The sequence below is a fragment of the Neolamprologus multifasciatus genome, chromosome 1 (assembly GCF_963576455.1).
Source record: "Neolamprologus multifasciatus chromosome 1, fNeoMul1.2, whole genome shotgun sequence".
NCBI lineage: Eukaryota > Metazoa > Chordata > Actinopteri > Cichliformes > Cichlidae > Neolamprologus > Neolamprologus multifasciatus.
Genome location: NC_140439.1, coordinates 18465440 through 18488415, shown reverse-complemented (window position 1 = coordinate 18488415; position 22976 = coordinate 18465440). Strand labels below are relative to the sequence as shown.

General features: G+C 39.5%; 3 protein-coding genes across 5 annotated transcripts in view; 1 reads left to right on the top strand and 2 right to left on the bottom strand.

Moving 5' to 3' along the window:
• The window catches only part of apba2b (amyloid beta (A4) precursor protein-binding, family A, member 2b), a 72980-nt gene extending 61703 nt beyond the window's left edge, over nt 1-11277 (top strand). For all 3 annotated transcript variants that reach the window (XM_085180000.1, XM_085181549.1, XM_085180791.1), the window contains 6 exons: nt 2622-2807; nt 3901-4080; nt 7106-7318; nt 7457-7576; nt 7753-7893; nt 9946-11277. In XM_085180000.1, the coding sequence (XP_085036126.1) occupies nt 2622-2807; nt 3901-4080; nt 7106-7318; nt 7457-7576; nt 7753-7893; nt 9946-10017 (912 nt within the window). In that variant the 3' untranslated portion in view covers nt 10018-11277. The remainder of the gene's footprint in view (nt 1-2621; nt 2808-3900; nt 4081-7105; nt 7319-7456; nt 7577-7752; nt 7894-9945) is intronic.
• A 2947-nt stretch (nt 11278-14224) lies between these two features.
• On the bottom strand, nt 14225-17675 carry sord (sorbitol dehydrogenase). Its single transcript, XM_085134786.1, has 9 exons — nt 17487-17675; nt 17353-17386; nt 16890-17054; nt 16508-16667; nt 16278-16396; nt 15861-15926; nt 15587-15765; nt 14878-14999; nt 14225-14699 (listed from the first exon to the last, which is right to left on the bottom strand). Exons 1-9 carry the CDS (start codon nt 17538-17540, stop codon nt 14534-14536), a joined length of 1065 nt encoding a protein of 354 aa, XP_084990912.1. The 5' UTR covers nt 17541-17675; the 3' UTR covers nt 14225-14533.
• On the bottom strand, nt 17486-22648 carry terb2 (telomere repeat binding bouquet formation protein 2). The gene is made up of 7 exons (XM_085135984.1): nt 22346-22648; nt 21757-21838; nt 21504-21643; nt 20966-21024; nt 20067-20131; nt 19880-19968; nt 17486-19744 (listed from the first exon to the last, which is right to left on the bottom strand). Exons 1-7 carry the CDS (start codon nt 22407-22409, stop codon nt 19632-19634), a joined length of 612 nt encoding a protein of 203 aa, XP_084992110.1. The 5' UTR covers nt 22410-22648; the 3' UTR covers nt 17486-19631.
• Between the last annotated feature and the right edge of the window lie 328 nt (nt 22649-22976).

Genomic DNA, 22976 nt, shown 5'->3' with positions numbered 1-22976 from the left:
TTGTGCGTGCGTGCGTGCGTGCGTGCGTGCGTGCGTGTGTGCGTGCGTGTGTGTGTGTGTGGGCAGCCGCCTGGCAGGAAATAACGTGCTGCAATGCAGTGTCTATCTTCCTCTCATTTTTCCATCTGGTTGCCACTAGTCCCAGATTTTAAATAAAAGACTTTTTTGTACACATAAAAGCTCGATGTAGCTTACATGGGGTTCCTGACATTGATTCATAATAAGAACAACTCCAAAGGTGGGCTGGAACAACAGCATTTATTAGGCTGATGTAATAAAAGTCAGCTCATAGTTAATGACAAGTAACTGAAATTACATTTAGCATCTTACCTTAAAACGTTAATGAACAAATGCATGCTCCTCTCAACAAATCCACAGGTTCATGTCTAGAGTCCAGTTTTTCCTCATACATTATAACCCAAGACAATTATTAGGCTGTCTTAACAAACAATGTTTTTTTAATTAATACGAATGCTCTTAGTTTTTCGTGCAACTGTTCATTGCTCTTAGATGAAAATCTACTCAGTGTTTGCTGGGATGTCATTGAGCTATAATCAGATTATACAGCAGGCTTAAATTCAATCAAAAGTAGGCATGTTTGTTCTCTGTCAGCGATACTTTCATCTCACTTCTCACCCCGAAATGAATGATGCAGTTTTGATAATGAGAGGAAACAAATATGCTGCTTAGTGGTTCTTTAATTTTCAAATATTATAATAATCAAAGGAAACCAGCTGCTGTCAGAAACAGGATAATTAGCAGTAACTGTTACTGCTTTTCAAATGCATTAGTAGGAAAAACCTCATTTCCGTAAAGCTTTTTATCAGTTAAAATGTGTAAATACGAAGACGTTTTCCGCATTTTGTGGGGTTTCTGCATGGATTCATTGTACATGGGTTGTGTATTTTCTCTTTAGGTAAATGGCCTGTATTTGTATAGCGCTTTACTAGTCCCTAAGGACCCCAAAGCGCTTTACACAACCAGTCATCCACCCATTCACACACCCATTCACACACTGGTGATGGCAAGCTACATTGTAGCCACAGCCACCCTGGGGCGCACTGACAGAGGCGAGGCTGCGGGACACTGGCGCCACCGGGCCCTCTGACCACCACCAGTATGCAACGGGTGAAGGGTCTTTCCCAAGGACACAATGACCGAGACTGTCCAAGCCGAGGCTCGAACCGGCAACATTCAGATTACAAGGCGAACTCCCAACTCTTGAGCACACGATTGTTGTTTAGTGCAACTAGTTTTAAAAACAGTAGTTGGGGAGGATTCATTTCATATTGCGTGGGCATTGTGTCGAGACTGGATGGACTCTAGCTCCTCTGCAAATCAGAATTAGACAAGTGGTTAATAAAATAGATTGCTTGATGAATAGACAGCATTGTGTCATTATGGCAGTGAAAACAGTATTATCGACAATTAAATATTGACACTGTGAGTGTGACATAGCAAGTCTGTGATTGACCCCAAGGGGGGATTCTTTTCCTACACAGGCAGGCTGGGTAAGTACCAAATTAATATTTACCCATACTCACTAATATCAATTCCAGGTTTTGATCAGCACCATGGACAGCAGCCACAGTCGGCGGTCACATTTATAGACTCATTTATCTAACTCAAACTGTCTTCTTCGACTAGTCTACCACAAGCCCAAAATAGATTTGACTTTGCTAAAGTATTATGAAGACAATTGTAATGTATATAAGCATGGAACAATAATAGTGGTAACAATGCTTTACGCTCAGCAAGTCTTTGACAATACCACTTAAATCCAAAGTCCTAGCAGTATACTCACTGTGCCCTCTTCTCTGCTTTCTCGTTTCAGCGCAAACTTTTTTTTTTGCTGTGCTGACAAACTGCTCTGTAAGATAAAAAAATTAATTGTTGCGTAGTTGATGTCAACAATTTCACGGGCATATAAGTAGTATACATCCCAGCATGTCCCAGGTTTTCAGAAAAGGCCCTTATTTTGAAGTCTGAGGAGTATAAAATCATTAAAAAAATATCTGCAGCCTAAATTCAGCTCATAAGGAAAAATATACCTTTTAAATAAAGTTACGCTTTGACACATGATCGAACCGTGACTTAGACATTTATTGGATCACTTATAATCTGTCCGATGTTAGCTAAAGGCAGCAATGTCATTAGCAAAAGGCGAAACAAACCAGAGACACCTAACTTTCTGCAACTAGAGGAGCCCCCTGCTGACCTTTGGAAAAAATGCAAGTTCACTTTTCAGACCCAGAGGCAACGTTCCTCCTTTTTCAAACAGTCTTTTCAGATATTAATATTAAAAAGGAAAAGGAAAAGGAAAAGCCCACAAATTCAGAATCATTTCTGCTTTCATACTGCTGCTGCATGCAGTCATAACAACAATAGCAAAGGATAGATAGATAGGTAGATAACTCTCAGTACAACAACAAAAGTGGCATTCATGCTGAGCAGGTAGTGTTAAACCAACAGCAGCAAGAAAGTGACAAAAAAGAAACAAAAAGATTGCTGTCATACATGTATCATTATAGCCTTGCCTATGTTAGCTTATAAACTCAGAAACAGAACAACAGAATGCATAGCATAATTAAAACATGTGATTTTGGTTGACATCCCAACAGGAAACGATGATGGACAACGCACTCCGCACTATATCCTACATTGCCGACATTGGGAACATTGTTGTCCTGATGGCAAGACGCCGGATGCCACGCACAGCCTCACAGGACTGCATTGAAACTACACCCGGAGCGCCCGAGGCAAAGAAGCAGTACAAAATGATATGCCACGTCTTTGAGTCTGAGGATGTAAGCAGCTCTTAAAGAGTTTTCCGAATGACAAACCCACTGTGCCTCTATGTGTTTATGGGAGAATCGTCTCCAGAGAGTGGGTACACAGATGACAGATGTTATTTTTTTGTCATTATGTAAGAGTTCTCATTTGGCAGATCCTTTAACATCTAAAGATAGTGACGATGACACTTGCGATTGCCTTTCAAGTGCTATGTGAGTGTCAGAAAATATTTCAGCTTCCCACTTCTCGCTGCTTTTTAACTTCCACAGTTTGACTCCGAGACACAGTTTTCTTGCGTTTTTTTCCCCTGAATTGAGTGTTGTTAAATTATCTCAAATGCTGTCGCTAATACAAAGAAGTTCTAGAAACGTTTTTTGGAGCACCCTGCAGTAATCACTTAGGGCAGCCCAGTGATGTGAAATGATGTAAATTGGCTGGGCACTTTTGATTTTGATTTGCTTTCCTCGTTGAAGCAGATTCAGCAGGAGCTGGCAACATGAACAATGTTGCCCAGAGGAGCCAGCGACTCATTTTCTGTGCCAGTCAGTATAAAGGCTGGGCTCCAATCTGCAGCCTCCTCATCTAATTTTGCTGCCAGGCTTTAAAGGCCGCCCAGAGTTATAATGGAACCATTCAGCCGCTCATCCATCAGCTTATAAACAGTTTGTGTTATTGTGGTTCCACTGGCTGTATGTGGTGATTCCTGTCTTTTTTCTTCTTCTTCTTCTTTTTTTATTTTTTTATTGTTGTACATAACTAGTTCATGGTGGGACTTGGGGCCATTACTGTCTGCAAAGAGGGATTTATATGCAAGTATATATTTCAATTAAACAGAGGAAGTATGGTTATATCATTCAAATGTATACAAGGTTTATTATTGCTGTCTGTTGGCTTCATTAACCTCGATTTCACCTGAACGAGAGAGCAGGAAACAGGAAAGTGTCTTTTTTCTTAGTGGCAAAATATAGCTTATGACAGAGAACCTCAGTAGAAACTTAAACACCTTTATATTTATTCCACTACTGGTTGATGCCCTTAGCTCCCTGTGTTGTTATTTATATGCGGCTGGGTTTGCTTTTATTTACAGCCTGACATTTCTGTCTGCAGGCCCAGCTTATTGCTCAGTCCATCGGCCAGGCTTTCAGCGTAGCTTACCAGGAGTTCCTGAGAGCCAACGGCATTAACCCCGAGGACCTGAGTCAGAAGGAGTACAGTGACATCATCAACACCCAGGAAATGTACAATGATGACCTCATCCACTTCTCCAACTCTGAAAACTGCAAAGAGGTGGGTATACCTCAGAAGGAAGAACTGGGAATAAACATTGAAAGACTTTGCATGTGGGACAAATCACACTGGCGCTGCAGGGCTATTAGAGAAATGTACTACTATAGTTGCTGTTAGCTAATTAGATTAAGAGGCAGATGGTACAGTAAAATCTACTCCAACAGTGTCAGATCTAGCTTATTTTCGCTGTTGCATTTTTGCTTTAGCTAATGCCGTGCCCTGAAAACATTGCTGGAGGCTTTTGGTGAATTACAAACTGTGAAACGTTTACTGGTTTATGAGCACAGAGGCTGCAGGGGCACCATCACACAGCTGCTGTATTAGGGGCACATGAGTAATTTACAGTAATGAGGAACCTGGGCTTTCTTGAAGTAGTAAAGTTTTCCCACCTTACTAACTGTTCAAAGAATAAAGTCATGTCTTGAGGCTTGGTGTGTAGATGAGTAGTATCAGCTGGTCTGAAACAGGAAAACGTATCCAGCATTATGACAGTACTGGAGGATGAGCAAAAGCTGAATCTGAAAAGGTCTGTAAAGTCAAACATGGATGCGATAAATCAATACAGATAAATTATTGGTAGTTCTTTGTTGTTTAAATACATTTTACAACCAAAGTAAATTTGGTTGTAAAATGCTGTTCCTCCTAGCAACCTTTCCAACAAGCCAAACGTTTTCAGGTGTTTTTCATACATTGCTATTTGAGACAACCAGTACAAACGGTGCTGACTTGTTTGCTAAAGACAATTCTGTTCTTTGCCAATACATCAAAAAGTTCAAGAATACACTGGCCAGTCACATTTATATCCATGTCTGTCCAGGCTTGGCCTTTGACCCTTTGGATCTAAAATGTACCACTTTATGACGTTATCCTACTATAAGTTTGTTTTGGAAGAATTAGTGTAAGATTTATTGAGTTCAACATTTAGCACTGTTCAGTTCGCTGTTGAGTCCAAGTGAGCAAATCTGCCAGATTTAAAGAAATTCTCAGCAGTTGGCTCAGATGCATTAAAAAAAGACAGAAAACGATCAGGGGGATTGTGTTACTGGAGGCATGTAATCCATTATGTATTCCAAATGCAATGATAGGACTTCTTTTGGCATTTTTTAGTATTGTTATTAAGGCTCAGAGGAAATAGGAAGACCACACAGTAATGGAGTAATAGAGAAAACACAATGTCCTTAATTAAATTAGGCTCCAAAGTGTCTGTAATGTGGTGAGTGTGTGTGGAGGTATCTGAAAGAAAGAAAGAAAGAAAGAAAGAAAGAAAGAAAGAAAGAAAGAAAGAAAGAAAGAAAGAAAGAAAGAAAGAAAGAAAGAAAGAAAGAAACTTAACCTCCTAGGACCTGGTATCCACATATGTGGGTTGTCTAGACCAAAATACTGGATACCTGATATCCACTTACGAGGACATTACACTGCCGCTGTTCTATTGGAATTTAAAGCGAATGTCCTCATATGTGGATCTCATTTTTCTCAGAAACAAAAATCAGGTAAAAAAAAAATAAATCACGTAATTCTTTGTTTTTACATTTATCAGGTCCCAATCATCCCAAATAGCAAAGAGAAATTAAAAATGCATGCCATGAAAGAGTTCGGGTCTTAGGAGGTTAAATGACAGGCAAACAAAACCCAAACCAGCCATGACCCCTGCATGCTGGAGAGAAGCAAGAGACATGTTTAGCACTAAACCCTTTTAAAAAACAAGTTCTAAGCGGGGCCAGACACTTACCTCCTATAAAAAAAAAAAAAAAACAGAAAGATGAAGGAAACAAGGGAGACACAAAGTAGTAGAGAGGTCATCACATGCATCCATCCTGTCAAATGCTGTTATTAATCTCCACTGTTAGCAAATGTGCTTTAATGAGTATCTCATGCAAAACAAAACATGCAGATAAAATATGCAGATGGAAAAGTAAAATGTCATGTGAACTAGGGCTGCCACAAACGATTATTTTGATAGTCGACTAGTCACAGATTATTTTTGCGATTAGTCGACTAATCGGATCATGCATCCATTGGACATGCATCCGATTTGCCGGGAGTCCGGTGTTCTCACCGGCTCTAGTGAACCTTGCCCCCGGCTAGCTATCAAGCTGGTGGGTAACAGACGTCTCCGAAAACGTCGGCGCACTTTTACAAATATGATGTCTTGAGAAACCGAACAGATATTTGAAGTTTACACAGCTACGTTCTTGCCTGAAAATATGTTAAAAGTTTATTTTGTGACCTAGAAAGAGTAATAAAAGTAATATTAAAACTAAGTAGCTGCCGCCATTGTTAGAAACTGGAATTGGCTGAGCTGTGCTATGAATTCTGGGATAGGTTGGGCCATACGCCCGACCCATCCTTCAAATCTGGGGAAAAGTAGGACGCATTTGTCGGCTGCATTTGCAGAAGTCTTCGAATTTGGAAAGCCTTCGTCGCTGCAACGTAACCGGCCTTCAAATGTGGTCTCCGAAGGATGCGGCCCCTGAATCCGGCTACGATACCGGGCACAGCTTCTTCTTCTTCGGGGTTTAACGGCAGCTGGCATCCTTGTACATGCAGTGTTGCCATCTTCTGTTTTAGTCCGTTATTACACTCTTAAATCCTACTACTTACGTCTTTCAGGATCTTACAAGGCTTTAAACGACGCGTCGACTATTAAATTTGTCGTCAATGATTTTGGTAGTCGACTAATCATGGCAGCCCTAATGTGAACTAATCTAGACATTAAGGTAAGAAACCTTGGACCAGTAGTCCTCACTGATTTTCAACATTAGCTGTAGCGGTCTAATCTGACCAGAGATTTTAATCTATTTCTGTATAAGCAGTAATCTGTAATCCATGTTAAGAGACTGTACAGTCTCACTATTGTAAGTATAAAATAAAGTATACATTAATATATATGAAGGATATTAAAAACCCCACCATTGTGGCTCATGTGTTTTCAAATGCAGTTGGACAGTTTCTGTTCATCATTAAGGTTTTGGGTTTTTTTAAATGACAAACAGACTCCATCCCCTGCTTACTCCTCTCTCCACAGCTGCAGCTGGAGAAGAGTAAAGGGGAGATCCTGGGTGTGGTGATTGTGGAGTCTGGCTGGGGCTCCATCCTGCCCACAGTTATTTTAGCCAACATGATGAACGGCGGCCCAGCAGCTCGCTCTGGCAAGCTCAGCATCGGAGACCAAATCATGTCCATCAACAACACCAGCCTAGTGGGGCTGCCGCTCGCCACCTGCCAGGGAATCATTAAGGTACTGAGACACTGAAGAAGTGGATGGAAGAGGCAGCTGAAGTCATGAAATACACCCTAACTTGTTATTTTCAAAATTCAACTACATAATTTCTGTGAAAAAAACTCTTATGTTTGTGTGTTCTTCTCTGTGTTAAAGGGCTTAAAGAACCAGGTCCAGGTGAAAATGAACATTGTCAGCTGCCCTCCTGTTACTACAGTCCTCATTAAGAGACCAGATCTAAAGTATCAGCTGGGCTTCAGTGTTCAGAATGGCATTGTATGTATAATTTCATAGAGCTGGGTGGCTCTGATACTATTAGTTATTAGTTATTATTAGTTAATTAGTTAAATGATCAGGTTAATACTTTATTGGGGGGGGGGGGGGGGTAGAACGAAATACCATTATAATGAGCTAATTTTCTTCTTTGTTGTTGTTGTTTGTCTTTCCTCCAGATATGCAGTCTGATGCGAGGAGGCATTGCCGAGCGAGGTGGGGTCCGGGTAGGTCACAGGATCATAGAGATCAATGGTCAGAGTGTGGTGGCCACAGCACACGAAAAGATTGTCCAGGCTCTCTCGAACTCTGTTGGCGAGGTGAAACTGATGCACACAAACATTTCACAAAAAACCAAGAAAGCCATAATTTTCAGACACAAACATTTACAAAATCAGTGCAAATACTGTGATGGTTTCAGTACAACTACCGTTTTTTACTTTTGGCTGAATATAAATGATGGATTTCGTTATTGTGGCTTCACACACTCGTTGTCTGAAACCAGACATCACGAGCTGGGAGTGGATCAGACTGACAGTCACTTACAGGGCACTGCTGTATCTAGTTTATTATAGATGGGAGCATAATTTACCACATAAAAATCACATGAAATAAAGTTGTTAAGACTATAAAGTCATCAGGATTAAATTCAGTACAGTTTAAAATGTTTAAAAGGTTGTTTTCTCATAGGGATGAGTCACCTGTTATTGGCCATCAAAGGAAATAACTGCTGATGGTGCAAAGTAGGTGAATCCTGAATTAAATGCTTCCCTATCTTTGAGACCAAGTATTGAAGCAGCTAACAATAAGAACAAATTTATGCTGATTGACATATGACAGTGGGGTTACAGAGGCAACCAGAGCCTGGAATGGTTGCTAGCCACCGACTATCAGCTACAAAGTGATGTGTGATGAATGTCTTCCTGTGTGAACGCTCCTTTATACACTGGTTTCACCATCCTGCATCCGTCTATGCTGCCATGGTCACTAAATTGAATCATCTGTAAAAATAATGCACAGCAATGATTGTTGGTACATAATCGCAACAATTACTGCTCTAAAGCAGGCATGTCAACTCAAATTACATAATGGGCCACATGCTTGATCTTAACTGGGTCACACTAGTGAAATTCCCCTTTCTGTCAGTGAAAAGTAGTTTAATTACACATTTAATCCTTGAGATATCTTAATATAACAAAATCAAGTGTGAATTTAACATTAGGTCTCGGTTTTTCTGCATGATATAGAAATCCTGCTGTAGAATGAAATCTGAAATCTGTCAGCATGACTCTTTGAGCTTAAATTATAAGAAAAAGAAATTGTTGAATTAGAGAAAAGGTTCTGGTGTCTCATTGACTGTCCAGAAATTTGCTTTTTTTACTATGTACTTGTAGTGAAAAACTACAAACTTTTCTGTCATTTAATTATTTATTTGTTGCCTAATTGGTTGGTGAAGCCACCGGGAGGTCTTTGTCAGAAGGAAAAGTTCTTAAAATATGGGTAAAAGTCATGCACATTTCCAGCGCCATCCACTGGGTCAGATTGGAATTGTTGCCAGGCTGACTCTGGCACCTGGGCTTTATGTTTGGCACATCTGCTGTGAAGAAAATAACTTTTACATGTGTCTTTAACCCTTTAGACCTCTACATCATCACTGTGGTTTTTCTGACCAGAATAAACAAACCGTGAGCGATAAATTGCACAAAAATACTGTATATAGCAAAAATGATACAAATGAAAATGAATATATGCTAATTTATATTTAATTTATCTTTCAGAATTTGTCAGAAGGTTCAATAAACTGTCCAGTTTCAAAACTTTACAATTTGCTGACAATTATTTCATGCTTCAGGCTTTACAGGGTTAATTTTGACAGATGACATACTTTTAACAGACAGCCTGCAGTATAAGCAAACAGTGCAGTTGGTGTAATTCTTACATTGCTAGGAAAAATCGTAAACATGGAGTAACCTTGGATGAGTGAAGTGTAAGAGCAGAACTAGATCACTGTCAGAGCCAAATAAGTCACACTGCTTAAAAAAAATACCCAACTGAAATACACGGTAGATGGAAGTGTCGGTTCACTTATTCACTACTTGGTGTTCAGGCACTTCGATGTGGGAGACTATAAATTGTGTTAGTACAGTACAGTAAAATATTCTGCTCAGATCATTACTTTTATACAGTTGAGAACCCTTTAAATTGTCTTTTTTTAACTGTGTCCTTATTGCCTGGTGACATTTTTCAGTGAGTGTCCATCAATTTCATTTGAATTTTATGTTGTATTTACAAGAAGAAAAAAACGTCTTATTCTTTAGTTTTCAGCTGATGGTCCATTTCACAGAAACCCTGGTGTTTTCTCTCTCCGTCAGATTCACATGAAGACCATGCCGGCAGCCATGTTCAGGCTTCTAACGGGACAGGAGACCCCCATGTACATATAAAGAACAGCCAAGAACCGCCCCACGGGACAGGCAGTCAGCTGCGGTGGGTTATCATCCAAACAAACCTGACTGGTTACGGGGTGGAGGATTACTCCTCCCTGTCCTTTCAATTCTCTCTTCTTTTTCTTTTCTTCGTCTTTGGGCTGATGACTCCAACTCCTCATCATCTCTCTAGTCTGTGCTTAACATGCAACAGCCATTATATTGATACTGGATGCCTAATCCACTCAACCAGCTGAAGAGACAGAGTGTATGTGTTTGTGTGTGGATGTGCGTGGATACTGTTTGCTATTTATTTGTCCTGTCTGTGTGGACTTACCGAACGAATACGTCACAGTTTATTTTTTTATATTCATGTAATGCAATATGATACTTCTACTCTACTTTCTTGTATATTTCCATTTTCATTTCTGTTAATTTATTCTCATGTAAATACATATTTTGCTAATATTGTGAGTGCAGACAAGGGGGGCAGCGCTGTATTGTAAATATTTACTGAATCTTGCCATCGAACTGAGGCCATGATGATGGCAAAGACACAACTTAATGCCGGATATCATCAAAAGGGGAACGAGTTACGTGTCTGAAATGTTGGGTTTAGATGTGCTAAGTGAATAAAATAACGTACACGTGACTCAAGCCAATTCTTGGTGCAGGGGTGTACGGGAGAAACGCCATATCCTTTTACTTTACGACATTTTAAGGCAATACACGAGTTCAACTTCTGAATGGCAAGTCTTTTCTAAATCAAACACTCACATTTAAATAATATTAACATGCATCAGTTATGCTTTGGATATCAAGTCACAGGTATGAAAAGTTTCTTTTGTGTGCTTCTCTACTGTGTGTTCATCTCTAGTGTTCTGACTGAAACTCATGCATACTTTGAGTGGACTGTGAATGTAACTTTGTTGTGTGAGCTGTCTCATTGCCATACGCAGTATTAGAATGTCTGTACATAAATAAAAAACTTGTCTAGTATTGTGCTCATGTTAAAAAATAAAATAACAAAAAAAAAAAAAACTCACAGGTTTAAGTCACCGCAAACGTCCTCCCAGCTATATGTTGCCCTTCATTCTTGAGAGGGAAAGAGAGAACTGTGAATCACACACTGTGACAGACAAAAAAAGCCTTACTGGGGAGTAATGGCTTTCCAATGCATTGTAGTAAATTTTAACCGTAAGAACATTATCTGTGTGCATGCCTCGTAAAGTAGAATCATGTCATTGTGACAGGATAATAAAATATGAGCTAAACCTGGCTGTGATTTATTTTTTTTAAACTGCAAATGCTTTAAATTACTCCACAAAGACTTAACTGCCTGAAATCTTCATGATTCTTCATGAAGGTTCAACGAGGAACTGCAAACAATCCTTAGAGATTTTGGTCTATATTGACTTGATAGTATCACAGTTGCTGCTGCAGATTTGTGAATCTCTCAATGCACCACATCCCAAAGGTGCTCTGCTGGACTGAGATACGGTGGGGTGAAAACGTATTTGCCCCCTTTATGATTACCTATTTTTTTTCCTACTTCAATGTTTCAGATCATCAAGCAAATTTAAACATTGGACAAAGATAACACAAGAAAATATAAAATGCAGTTTCTAAGTATAGGTGTTTATTATTAAGGAGGGGAAAACAATCCAAACCTACATGGCCCCGTATGTAAAAAGTGGTTGCCCCACCCGCTCCATTATAACATAAATTAACTGTGGTATATCACATCTTTGGAAAGCTGAGTTCAACTTCTCTAGTCACACCCAAGCCTGATTACTGCCACACCTGTTCTCAATCAAGAAAAATAGGATTTTCCAGACATGATGGAGTATCCAAGGAAATTCAGCATCAAATGAGAAGCAAAGTCACTGAGATCTCTCAAGTCTGGAAAAGGTTATAAAATCATTTCTAAAGCTGTGGGACTCCAGCAAACCACAGTGAGAGCCATTATACACAAGTGGCGAAAACATGGAACACTGGTGGACCTTCCCAGGAGTGTCCAGCTGACCAAAATTACCCGATTCTTCCAAGAGGTCACAAAAGACCCCAGAACAACATCCAAAGAACCGCAGGCCTCACTTGCTTCAGTTAAAGTCAATGTTCAGGACTCCACCATAAGAAAGAGACTAGGCAAAAATGGCCTGCATGGCAGACTCAAGACTAAAACCACTGCTGAGCAAAATGAAAATTTTTATTATCCCCAAGACTTCTGAGAAAATATTCTGTGGACTGATGAGACCAAAGTTGAACTTTTGGGATGGTGTGTGTCCCATTACATGTGGTATAAAAGTAACACAGCCTTTCAGAAAAGGCATATCACACCAACAGTAAAATATGATAGTTTGATGGTCTGGGGCTGTTTTGCTGTCTCAGAACCTGCATGAATTCTGCGGTGTGCCAAAACAGCCTGAAGGAGAATATCTGGCCGTCTGTTCATGACCTCAAGCTGAAGTGCGTTTGGGTTGTGCAGCAGGACAATGATCACAAATACACCAGCAAGTCCAACTCTGAATGACTTAAGAAAAACAAAACGAAGACTTTGGAGTGGCCTGATCAAAGTCCTGACCTGAATCTGATTGAGATGCTGTGGTATAACCTTAATAAGGTGCTTCATGCTCAAAAACCCTCCAATGTGGCTTGGAAAGAAAGCAACTGGACTTGAAGACGTTTCACCTCTCATCCAAGAGGCTTCTTCAGTTCTAAAATCAGTGGTGGAGTTTTATCTGGGACTTTCAATCATTTATTTTTTGAACTGGAGAAGCCTCTTGCATGATTAAAATAAAATAAATCAGGCTAAATGGAAGTGTTTATGATGCAAGTTGAAATTTTGATTGGCTGCTTTAGTCAGAAGTAAAAACAACTTAATATCTCTGGTAAAAGAATTGTTACTTATACAGCACCTTTCATACACACAGACACACAAAGATGACACTCAGGGGCAACTCAAGGTTCAGCATCTTGCCAAAAGATACTTGGGAACATGGTCTGTAGAAGCCAGGGAATGCTCTACCGACCTACTGAACAGTACCCGTTCTACCACAGCCATCACATGAGATGATTACTACGACTAAATAATTAAATTACTATAGACGCTTCAGGTAAGACTGATTCTGATTTGATTAGCATCTCTCAATTGAGCAGTGAACAGTAAAACATCTCTTGCTGTTATACATTATGTAGTGTGAAATTTCAATGCAGCTGTTTTGACTCATCAAAAACTACAGATGAGGTCATTCAGCAGGGATACAGGATACCCAAGCATTATCCAAACAGAATAGAGGGAGCCTTAATTATCAGTTTTACTTGTGTTTTTCAAGGCGCATAGGATTATAATTCAGCCTGTGTGTGATGAAAGGCACTTGCTATGTGACAGTTTCATGATAGCTATTCATTCGAAAGCAAGGCTGCAGGGTTTTCTTCTTTTGATTGCCTAAAACTGTCAGTGTAGAAAATACATTAAAAAGCAGCTTTGCAAAGGCATTTCTTTCAATGGTCTCTCGTGCACATAGAATTAGTCTCAGATTGAGACCAAGCATAAAACAAAAAAATGGTTTACCATCAAATATCAGAGCCATGATAGAGATGACCAATTATCTGTTATAACCTCATTTACAGCCATGCAAAAGAGGAATATCGTATGGCATGATGTAGGATGCTTACTTGCTTCTCAACAAATACTTTACTGAATATTGTTTCATATTATTTAATGCATGTTTTTGCATAAGGCAGCTCTGTGTAATTATAAGTGTTCCGAGTACTCATCACCTTATTGGGGGACAGGAGTTTAGAAGTTTATCAAGTCAGTATTATTGCTTCAGGGGAACCGTGTGCTATAAAACTCAGCTAGTTTGTCCATACTGTGCATGACTCATTCTGGTGGCACTAGTCTCCAAACAACCGACTGCATGAAGAAAAGAGCAGCTCCAGAGGAGAAAGGCTGCTCCAGATTTTGATAAACACATTGTAGCATAGTATTTCAAAATTAAACTCCATTTGGCAGGTTTCCTTTGATCAGTTCCAGTTTTCTGCACAGCTGAGTACATTGATTTCCTGCACACCCACTATAAAAACAGCACACTACAATTAACACATTGTAAGCTCCAGTACGATTGACATCAATTCAACTTTTAAGTTCTTATGCCACCTAGTGTTGACATTTGTAAATGCAGAACGTACAAATGTACTCCACTTTAGAAATACAAACGTCAATAATTCAAGATTTGCTTTTATTGTTACAATATTTAAATTCATCCTTAACTTACAGATACCAGAAAATTGCACATTACATACAGTCATACAAGTATTATGTTTTAGTATTAGAATCATTAGGCACTATGAAATCCTTTAATCGTACCATTTAATAATTCTAATTACATGTGTGCCCTGCAAACAGTGCAGCAGTCACTTCTTTCACAGTGTGGTCAAGTTGAGGGATTGTTTTGAACTAGCTGTTATCTTTGTTCAGGTCAATGTCCAGTTTGTGCTAGTCATGTAGAGCTGCTGTCAGTTGATCCGTTCAGGGGTTTTGGTCATTTTTGTCACACTTTAACATAACCTTTATCCCAAGACCCTGACGTGTGGTCTCAAAGGCTTGGACTGCCTGCTCCAGAGGGAAACGATGGGTCACAAGGGGCTTGACATTCACTTTACCTGACGCCAACATGGCAATTGCCATTGGCCAGCTGCAACACAAACAATTGTTTAAGTGCAATAATTACTTTAACTTTGCCCAAAGATAATGGTCCACACATTACTGGTTTTAAAATTTATGGAACCTAACTGTTAACATCTGCTTGTAGACAACAAAAAAAAGAAAAAAAAGAAAAAAGAAAGTATATATCTATATGGGCGTTAGCTTACGTATTGCAGTAGCGGAAAACTCCTCTGATGTCTACTTCCCTTACAGCGGCATTGATCAGAGGAACTGTAGCCAGCTCTGAGCCAAGACCCACCAGCACCACGACACCTCCTGAATGGGTTGCCTGATAAAGGGGAAGAAAAAAAAAAGAAAACAAACAATGTGATTATTTTATGAGTCGGCAGAGACTGTACCCTGTTTATGTTGGGACAGATACAGATAAGATGGTGTCTGCTCAGATCCTTTGAGCTATAAAAAGATAACCCTACCATGACATTTTAAAATCTCCATGTACATAAACCACTGCAAGTAAATATATTTACAGGTGTTCATATTTCTTGCGATGTCCTGATAACATTTCCTGTTTTAGTTGATGCCGTTTTTACCATTTCGCAGTGTTTAACCTTGCATCATATCTCATCAGCTATTATGCAACTAAAAACTTTTGCCAACAACTATAGAAATCAAAAGGACATGTCACTGCTGAGTTGAAGTACAAAAGCTGCATGAAACTTTGAAATATTCAACTAAATTAAAGAACTATACTTAATGTGTGAAGAAATGAACTTTAGATCCCACCACTGATGGCAGGCAAGACAACTTCAAGTTTCGACATCTCATGCAATAATGTAATGCAGATTTTAAATTCTTACTCGCATGGAACAGTTTCAGAAATGTGACTACAACTTTTGACTTTACTGGGCCACATACATAGATGGCAGTTTGGATGCAGCTCTCAACACCAGTGCATTCAATGGTAATGTGAGGCTGTGCCCCCAACATTTCCTCTACACTCTTTGCCAGCTGCTGGGCTCCATCTCCTCTCTTCACAGTCAGCAGGAAGTCTGCGCCCAGGTCTTTGGCCATCAACAGACGCTCCTGAGACAGATCTGAACACAGCAAAGGATGGTAACCAGAGTTAAGCTGAATTATCAGAATGAATACTTCTGTTAAGAGGAGTGCTTAAAATGACAAATTGTGTTACCAGATATGACGACCTGCGAGGCCCCCATTGCCTTGGCTGCAAGCAGACAGACCAACCCGATAGGTCCTGTGTAAAGAGGGGAAGCATGCACAAATACTCCAAGTGAACATGTGTTACACAAACGTACATTTAAAAAGAAAGTTCAAGACTGCATCATGTATTACTGACAACAGTGCTTAAATGAACTCGTTTCCAGAGGGGGGGGGGGGGGGGGGGGAGTTAAACATTGAGGTTTACCTGCATGCACCCCCACATCACTCTAGTTTTGTGAAGTCAGTAGGACTCACGTTTTAGTTTACACCCACTGAGTGCCAAAGGGATTCCTTATTTGCATGAGCATCTTATTCAAATTCCCTAGTTCTCATCTTGTTTATGGAATATTACTAGCAGTTTCGATGACTTTTGTCTAATTTTTACCTGCACCACAGACGAACACAGTGCTACCAAGGGTCACTCCAGCCCTTCGGCAGGCATGGATTCCCACAGACAAAGGCTCAATGAGCGCTCCCTCCTCAAATGTGACATTATCAGGCAACCTGAACAGTTTTTAAAGAGGGAAACAAGGAAAGAAAATTTATGCATGTTAGCCAACAGACAGATGAGGCAGCTTCGCGATTGATGGCGCAATCTTGGAAAAACACCGGTACTTGTAACAGAAGTTGGCACTGTGCGTGTAATAGCGACAGAGGTTTCCATCGTCAGGGGGTGTGGCACAGAAGAAGATAGTGGGAGATAAATTATAGCGTCCAGTTTTGAAGAACTCGTCCATCTCACGGGGCACACCAGGCTCAATAGCCACTCTGTCACCTAGAGAAAAAGTAAAAATTAAAGCAGATAGTTTCATCTGCGCAACTATCACCACATAGCTGAGTGAAAACTAGCATAAGGTAGAAGGATTCCATACCTTGAACCTTAATCTAAATTCAGTTTGTGTGATGGGTAAATTTAGAATAAGTTTCTTCAGTTCAAACTTTAGGAGACACTGGCTTTGGTGCACAGCTCAGAGTTGCATACTATATTTGCACTTACCCACTTTAAGGTGCTTGACCTCTGAGCCAACCTTCGCCACTCTCCCCGAGGCCTCGTGCCCCAGCACCATGGGTTTTTTGAGCACAAAGTCCCCTATCCGGCCATTCTGCCAATAGTGCACATCCGAGCCACAGATTCCCACAGAGTGCATCTGCAGCAAAACCTCTGAGTACAAAAGGCAAACCAGGAACGCAGTTAGGACACAGACTGGTCTGAGTAGAGATCATGCAATTTTCTACATTTTAAGCTGCTTGCTTCAACACCATTCTAATGAAAAAAGCAATGCCCATGTGTTTTAAGTCAAAAGCTAAGAAATGAATGGCATAATTAAAATATAATGACCAATAACTCTATTCATTGAAAAAGCATTTAACATAGCAATAACAGCTTGTTTGGACGGTTGGGTTTGTTTGCTCTTTGATGACGTATATAATATAAGTTGCACTTGAGTGCAGTACTATACCATTAGGTCCTGGTTCTGGGATAGGGCGATTTTCCTGTGACAAACGACGAAAATGCAAAGAAAGTTGCAGTCAATTGAAGTCACACAGCGTGTAAATGAACGTGAATATGTAACGTCACAGCACAGTTTCATACCAGCCGCAGGTCTTCTTTAGCGTGCAGCACCAGGGACAGATTGTCTTGCGCCATGACAGAGAGAAATGCTGGGCTTACAACGGCGTGAAGTCAACAGAAAGCACGGCAAAGTGCAAACAGACAGACCGGCCAGACCGTGTCTAGTTCCTCTCAGCTTCAAAGTACTCAAAGCAATGGCAGGGCACTCCTTCCTAAACAAACCCCGTGATTGGGTTAAAACGCTGCGGAGCAGTCCACTTTGTAGGGGTGGACGCTGCGACGCAAAAACATAAAACTGCACAAGTGTGACACCAAAACTACTCTTTGCCCCTCGAGTAAAGCTATAAACTATATTTTTATTAATCGCAAATTGATATTAAATCTTCATCATTGATATGGAGCGATTTAATAAGCAAAATTGTTTTTAAATTGCCGTGGTGCTCCTTGAGTCAAATAAGAGCGTCCGTTTGAAAAGGGGAGGGAGTAAAAAGGTAAAACTGAGTGGATCATAAACCAACCCGCGGTACAGAGGTCAGGTAGTAACTAAAGTTTAGATCAGATTTACTTATTTTAGAGCGATAATGAATAATTATATGTATATTTATTCTGCCTAAACAGACACTAAATCAAGAGGTGATAAGAAGAGGTAATGCTCAGATAATGCGAAAAAAAACAAACAAACAACTGGCTCCACAGGTGGGACGCGAGCACTGTGCAGTATAAATAAAAGCAAAAGCAATTCATTTTCAAATAAAAGAGAAAAGAGTCAATCTATTTTATCTTAAGAGTAGGTCGCATAAAATTATATATGGCTATGTAATTATCAGGAAAACACAACACAGCACAATGTGACGAGGTAAAGAAGCAGTTCTGATGTAATGGAGTCAGAAATGCTTAAGAAACTTCCAAACATAAATACAGGTTCAAGAGGGGAAACAAATTCCATTGGGGTTGGGTTGTAATGAGCATCCAACATAAAAATCTGCCCAATCAAACACGGGAAGTCATGCAATGTAGCAACTCTTGTGGATATGGGAGCAGGCATTATGTTTAAGTTCATTATTGCATATTGTGTTTTTAAGATAAACAGGAAATATAAATGGAGATGAAACGTGAAATCCAGTAGTTGGTTGTGTAAGTGTACAAATTCTTTGTGGGATGGGAATCTGCAGTGCTTTCCAGCAGGCTTGGAGACTAGTACCATCACCCAACCCAAGCAGGTAGCTGGAGTAATGCTGTTAACAGCTGAAAAAGAAGAGGGACCCCAGCTGGCCAGTGGGTTCCAAACAGGAAGTATGTTTTTGTGATGTGACAGTGCTAACCACTGCCCCGCTGCACCACCCTCAGTTTCCAAATTTGCAATTTGGACTCTTGTAACTATGCCAACAGCCTAAACAGATGCAGAAGAAATAGTAGCAATATTTTTGTTATTTTCAAGGTGCCCCTTGTTAGGTGGCTACACTGAAGAGAAAACCTTGTCTGATTATCTTATCCTTTTGTTATTCATTAATTTCTTGATTGCTATCAGGGGGGCTGCAGGCTGTCCCAAAGCATAAGTCTGAGGTGCACACTGGATGGATCAAAAGTCTTTGTACTCGTGGGAGCTCAGTGAAAACTCTGCAGGTAGATTTTTTTATGTATTTAGTAAACCTACTGTAAACTAGAAGACTATTAGCTGGTGGCACACCCATCTCTCACTAGAGTCAATCCAGGTCGCTGTATTTGTCATGGAAGTTAGCAAAGTTAAAGCATATTCAATAAGCACATATATGTAATTCCTGTCTCAAACTTTGATTTGTGGATTTAAATAGACAGAAAAAAGTTTATAATTTTAAGTGTGGAGCCACTAATATGAACCTCCTTCCAGGAATGGTTTCATTAGGCAACAATAAAAACTAGGGATAATGTCAGAGGGATAACATAAATAAAAGGTCACAGGACAACCAGCGCCGTGTGGCAAATCACCATCGTTTATGGCATGAAAGTCAAAAGCTAGTGGCACACAGAACTGTAACAAGAGTACAATAAAATCACAAAATGACATCAGCAGTAGCTATAACATACTGATTACCAATGAATCAGTGCATGAAGGCAATGTAAACATAATAAACAAACATAATAACTCATCTTGTAAAAACTGCAGGTTTTCTCTAACTATTTGCTTGCTTATGAGTGTGGCAAACAGCAGAGTGTTTTACATCTGAAGCATCGAAAACACCCGCAATAGAAATCGCACAGGTCACCCGAGTATTTCTGCAGCTTGTCCATGCTGACGTACCCTGCAAGGAGTAAGAAAATAATGATGTGTAGCACACAAATGTCTTCTGCCTTTTACTGTCATCTATTATTACACTAGACCTTTGATACAGGTCAATAATAAACTGTGAAAAGAACAGTAACTAACAATTCTTCACCTGTAATCATGCTTTTAACTGGATATTTTTGCATATGACCCCAAAGTGGTGCTTCATTTTCTGATGAGTCGGCGTCAGATAGTCCAGAACTGCCAACAGAGTGATCGAGGCTTTATTAGTTTAGTAGTCAGTCTACATTTTTTAAAATCAGAATCACAATATTTATAGTTGCAAGTCCACATACTACCTTATGCTGATTTCTTCTTCACTGAACTCATCATCTGTTGTGCAATTAAAGCTTTTCAGGGAGTGCTGTAAAACAGGAGTTACTCTAATTAAGTTTATTTTAAATCCCATTACATGTAACACAAAACACAGCAAGTTCCTGAGCAATGTGCCACGATGCAAGTTCAATTAATCCAATTCAGGGTAAGTGGAAGAAAATGGATGGATGAATGAATATTCTTTATAATAAATAGCCTAGCAGACATCTACAAACATTTGTGAAAGAAAGGGTCGTTCTCAGGAGCTCAGTAAATTCCAGCGTGGTTCCGTGATAGGATGCCACCTCCGCAACAAGTTCAGTCGTGAAATTTACTCGCTATTAAAAGGGGACATGAAATGCTACACACATAAAAGCTCATTTACATCGCAGAGCCCTCCTCTCAAAAACTGACATACATGTAACTCTGTCTGTGGATTTAAGAAATAAGTGCTTAAAGTTAAAGTTTTAAAAGCATGTTTAGCATCATCTTCTGTCCAGCTGTTGGCCGTAATGTTCAGGTTTGTAAAGCACTTTATAAATGAAAACAGTGTGGAGGAGAATTTGTTTGAGTCACCAGACCGGCATCTATGTCAGTTTTTGAGAGCAGGGCTCAATGGTGTAAATTACCCTTTATGTGTGTAGCATTTCATGTCCCCTTTAAATATGCCACAAACAGTGTAAGTAAATGGGAACAACAGCAACTCAGCCACAAACAGTGTATACTGGTTTATCACAAAGGGAGTGTAGCATGTTTCTGTATAACTGTGCACGACCAACAGAGGACTTGTTTGGCTAACTGTTTCAGCATCTCACACACATTAGTGTGGAAACAAGAATTACAGGTGTAACCTGTGTGCAGCTTATCTTGCTGCTGTCCGTACCTCATCTGCTGACTGCTCATTACGCTCCCAAATCAGCTGTCCAAACACTTTTCTCACCTCTGAAATGATACATAAATGAGAAGCTGTTTCCAACGTCATGGCAGGTTGACATTTTTTGAGCTGAACCACTCAGAAAGTGACAGTTCTTGTAAATGTTTTCAGGAACCTGAAGAAAAACTATCAATTTTTGTTTTGTAAATGAAGAGGCAAAAATCTAAAGAAGTGGCTTATGTAGAAAATAATTCAGGGTTTTTCTTCATTTCAAAAAGAGGTTGTGGTCCTCCCGCACAAATAAATGACCAGGATTGTAATATATAATATTTTTTAACACTTTTTTAGTTAATTTATCCACTCATATAATATATTTTTATTTATCAAATGTCCAGAAAAAGCAGTGAACAAACTTTAAGTAGGTTAAATCAATATCTGTCAACATCTCTTTTTTATTTCTTATTATCTCTGTATGCCTTATTCTTATCTACCAAGGACTTAGTATTGTTTAATCACAACAAATTAATAGGCGTAAATTAATCCTTACCATCTTGTACGGAGGCTGGAGGCAGCACATACTGACCAATGCTCAAAGACTTCACACTCTGCCTCTTTTCACAGGCAGACAGAAACAAGCTGTGAAATACTGTCAGCTTGTTCCAGAGGTAATCCTTGCTCTCAAAGATCCTGAAAAACAGTATTTACATGTTAAGCTTTAACGGGATTGTGGAAAAATGCCTTACAAACACAAATGCTCCGGAGGATGATAAATGTAAAGCTTTTCAGCTCAGCATGCTAACCTAAGAGTATCAGGGCATGTAGCATCTTCACTGAAAAGGTAATCCGCTGTCCTCCAATGAGCAATGGAGCCCCCCTCTGAAGCTAAGAGATAAAAAGCGATCAGAACAAGCTAACAAAGGTGTTTTTATAAATGCCAGAGCACAGTACTGTGAAAAACACTTCCTCCAACCCTCAATTCTTGATATTCTGCTAGCAAAATGGTGCAGTGATTTATTGAAAGGTACAAACATACACTACAATACAGTATATAAGGCAAACGTTGGACTTCAACTACAGAAATGCAGGTTTATTATTTTTTTTAAATATATATTTGAATAATTAAACAGGTCAGTGTTTGAGTCGGTCAGGTAGAAGGAGTGGACTTGAAAGAGCTTCAGAAAGATTGGAGAAGGTTAGACTACTTTAAAAATGCACAGAAAGTCTGGCTTCTTTGAAGCAAAAAATAAAGACATTAGTGGTACCTCAAGACTTGTGCACAATACTAGAAGTTCCTTTAAATCAAGACTTTGTTAAATTACTTTAAACTTACCTTATGCTAGGTTTATTTGGATGGCTAGCTTAAACCAAAACTAAAAACAGGATACTTACTCCAAAACATGTGACAGGTCTGTGGCACACTGCTAGAAAACCAGGCAGTCTTATAGCGAAACATGGCCACAAAACTACGAATTAACTACTATTAGTGTAGCTTGTTTTTCATCTGTTTCTTATTTTCAAACCGAACCCCTCTTCTGCTCTGCCGTAGCCATCACAGCCAGAGTTGGCGCTCAAAATGTTCTGCTGCATTCAAATACTGTAAAAACGGTAGGAAATGTTTTAGATTATAGAAAGAATCTGTAGAATCTCTGGCCTGCAGGTAGCCAAGCAAAAATCTGGCAAGAAAAACAACTTTTCAGGGCTTTTATAAATTATATTTTCTTAAATATGTCATTAAACAACAAAGCCAGAAAACCTCAAACATGAATACTTGAAATGAAAGTGACCAAAATAAAACAAAATAACTTTTTTCCAATTTAGTGAGCTGAGTTAGCTGTGTTAAATCATTGGAAAATCACAAATTGCGTGTAAGTACCTGTTTTAACTGTCATTGTTATTTATACTATTACCATATCTGACTGAATCACTAAAAGGTATTAAGTGGTTGTTTTTAATTTGCTTCCCAAATGCAACAAAGAGAGAAACAACAAGGAATGCACCAGGGATTTTAATTCTAAAATAG

Coding starts and splice junctions, on each gene's coding strand:
- sord (XM_085134786.1), bottom strand. CDS start 17,540: ATGGCGCAAGACAATCTGTCCCTGGTGCTGCACGCTAAAGAAGACCTG. Junction 16,397..16,507: donor AGTGCCAACTTCTGTTACAA/GTACCGGTGTTT, acceptor AAAACTGTTCAG/GTTGCCTGATAATGTCACAT. Junction 15,000..15,586: donor GCATCCAAACTGCCATCTAT/GTATGTGGCCCA, acceptor CCCCTTTATCAG/GCAACCCATTCAGGAGGTGT.
- terb2 (XM_085135984.1), bottom strand. CDS start 22,409: ATGTTTCGCTATAAGACTGCCTGGTTTTCTAGCAGTGTGCCACAGACC. Junction 21,644..21,756: donor ACATGCCCTGATACTCTTAG/GTTAGCATGCTG, acceptor ACTGTTTTTCAG/GATCTTTGAGAGCAAGGATT. Junction 19,969..20,066: donor GAAGAAGAAATCAGCATAAG/GTAGTATGTGGA, acceptor CTCTGTTGGCAG/TTCTGGACTATCTGACGCCG.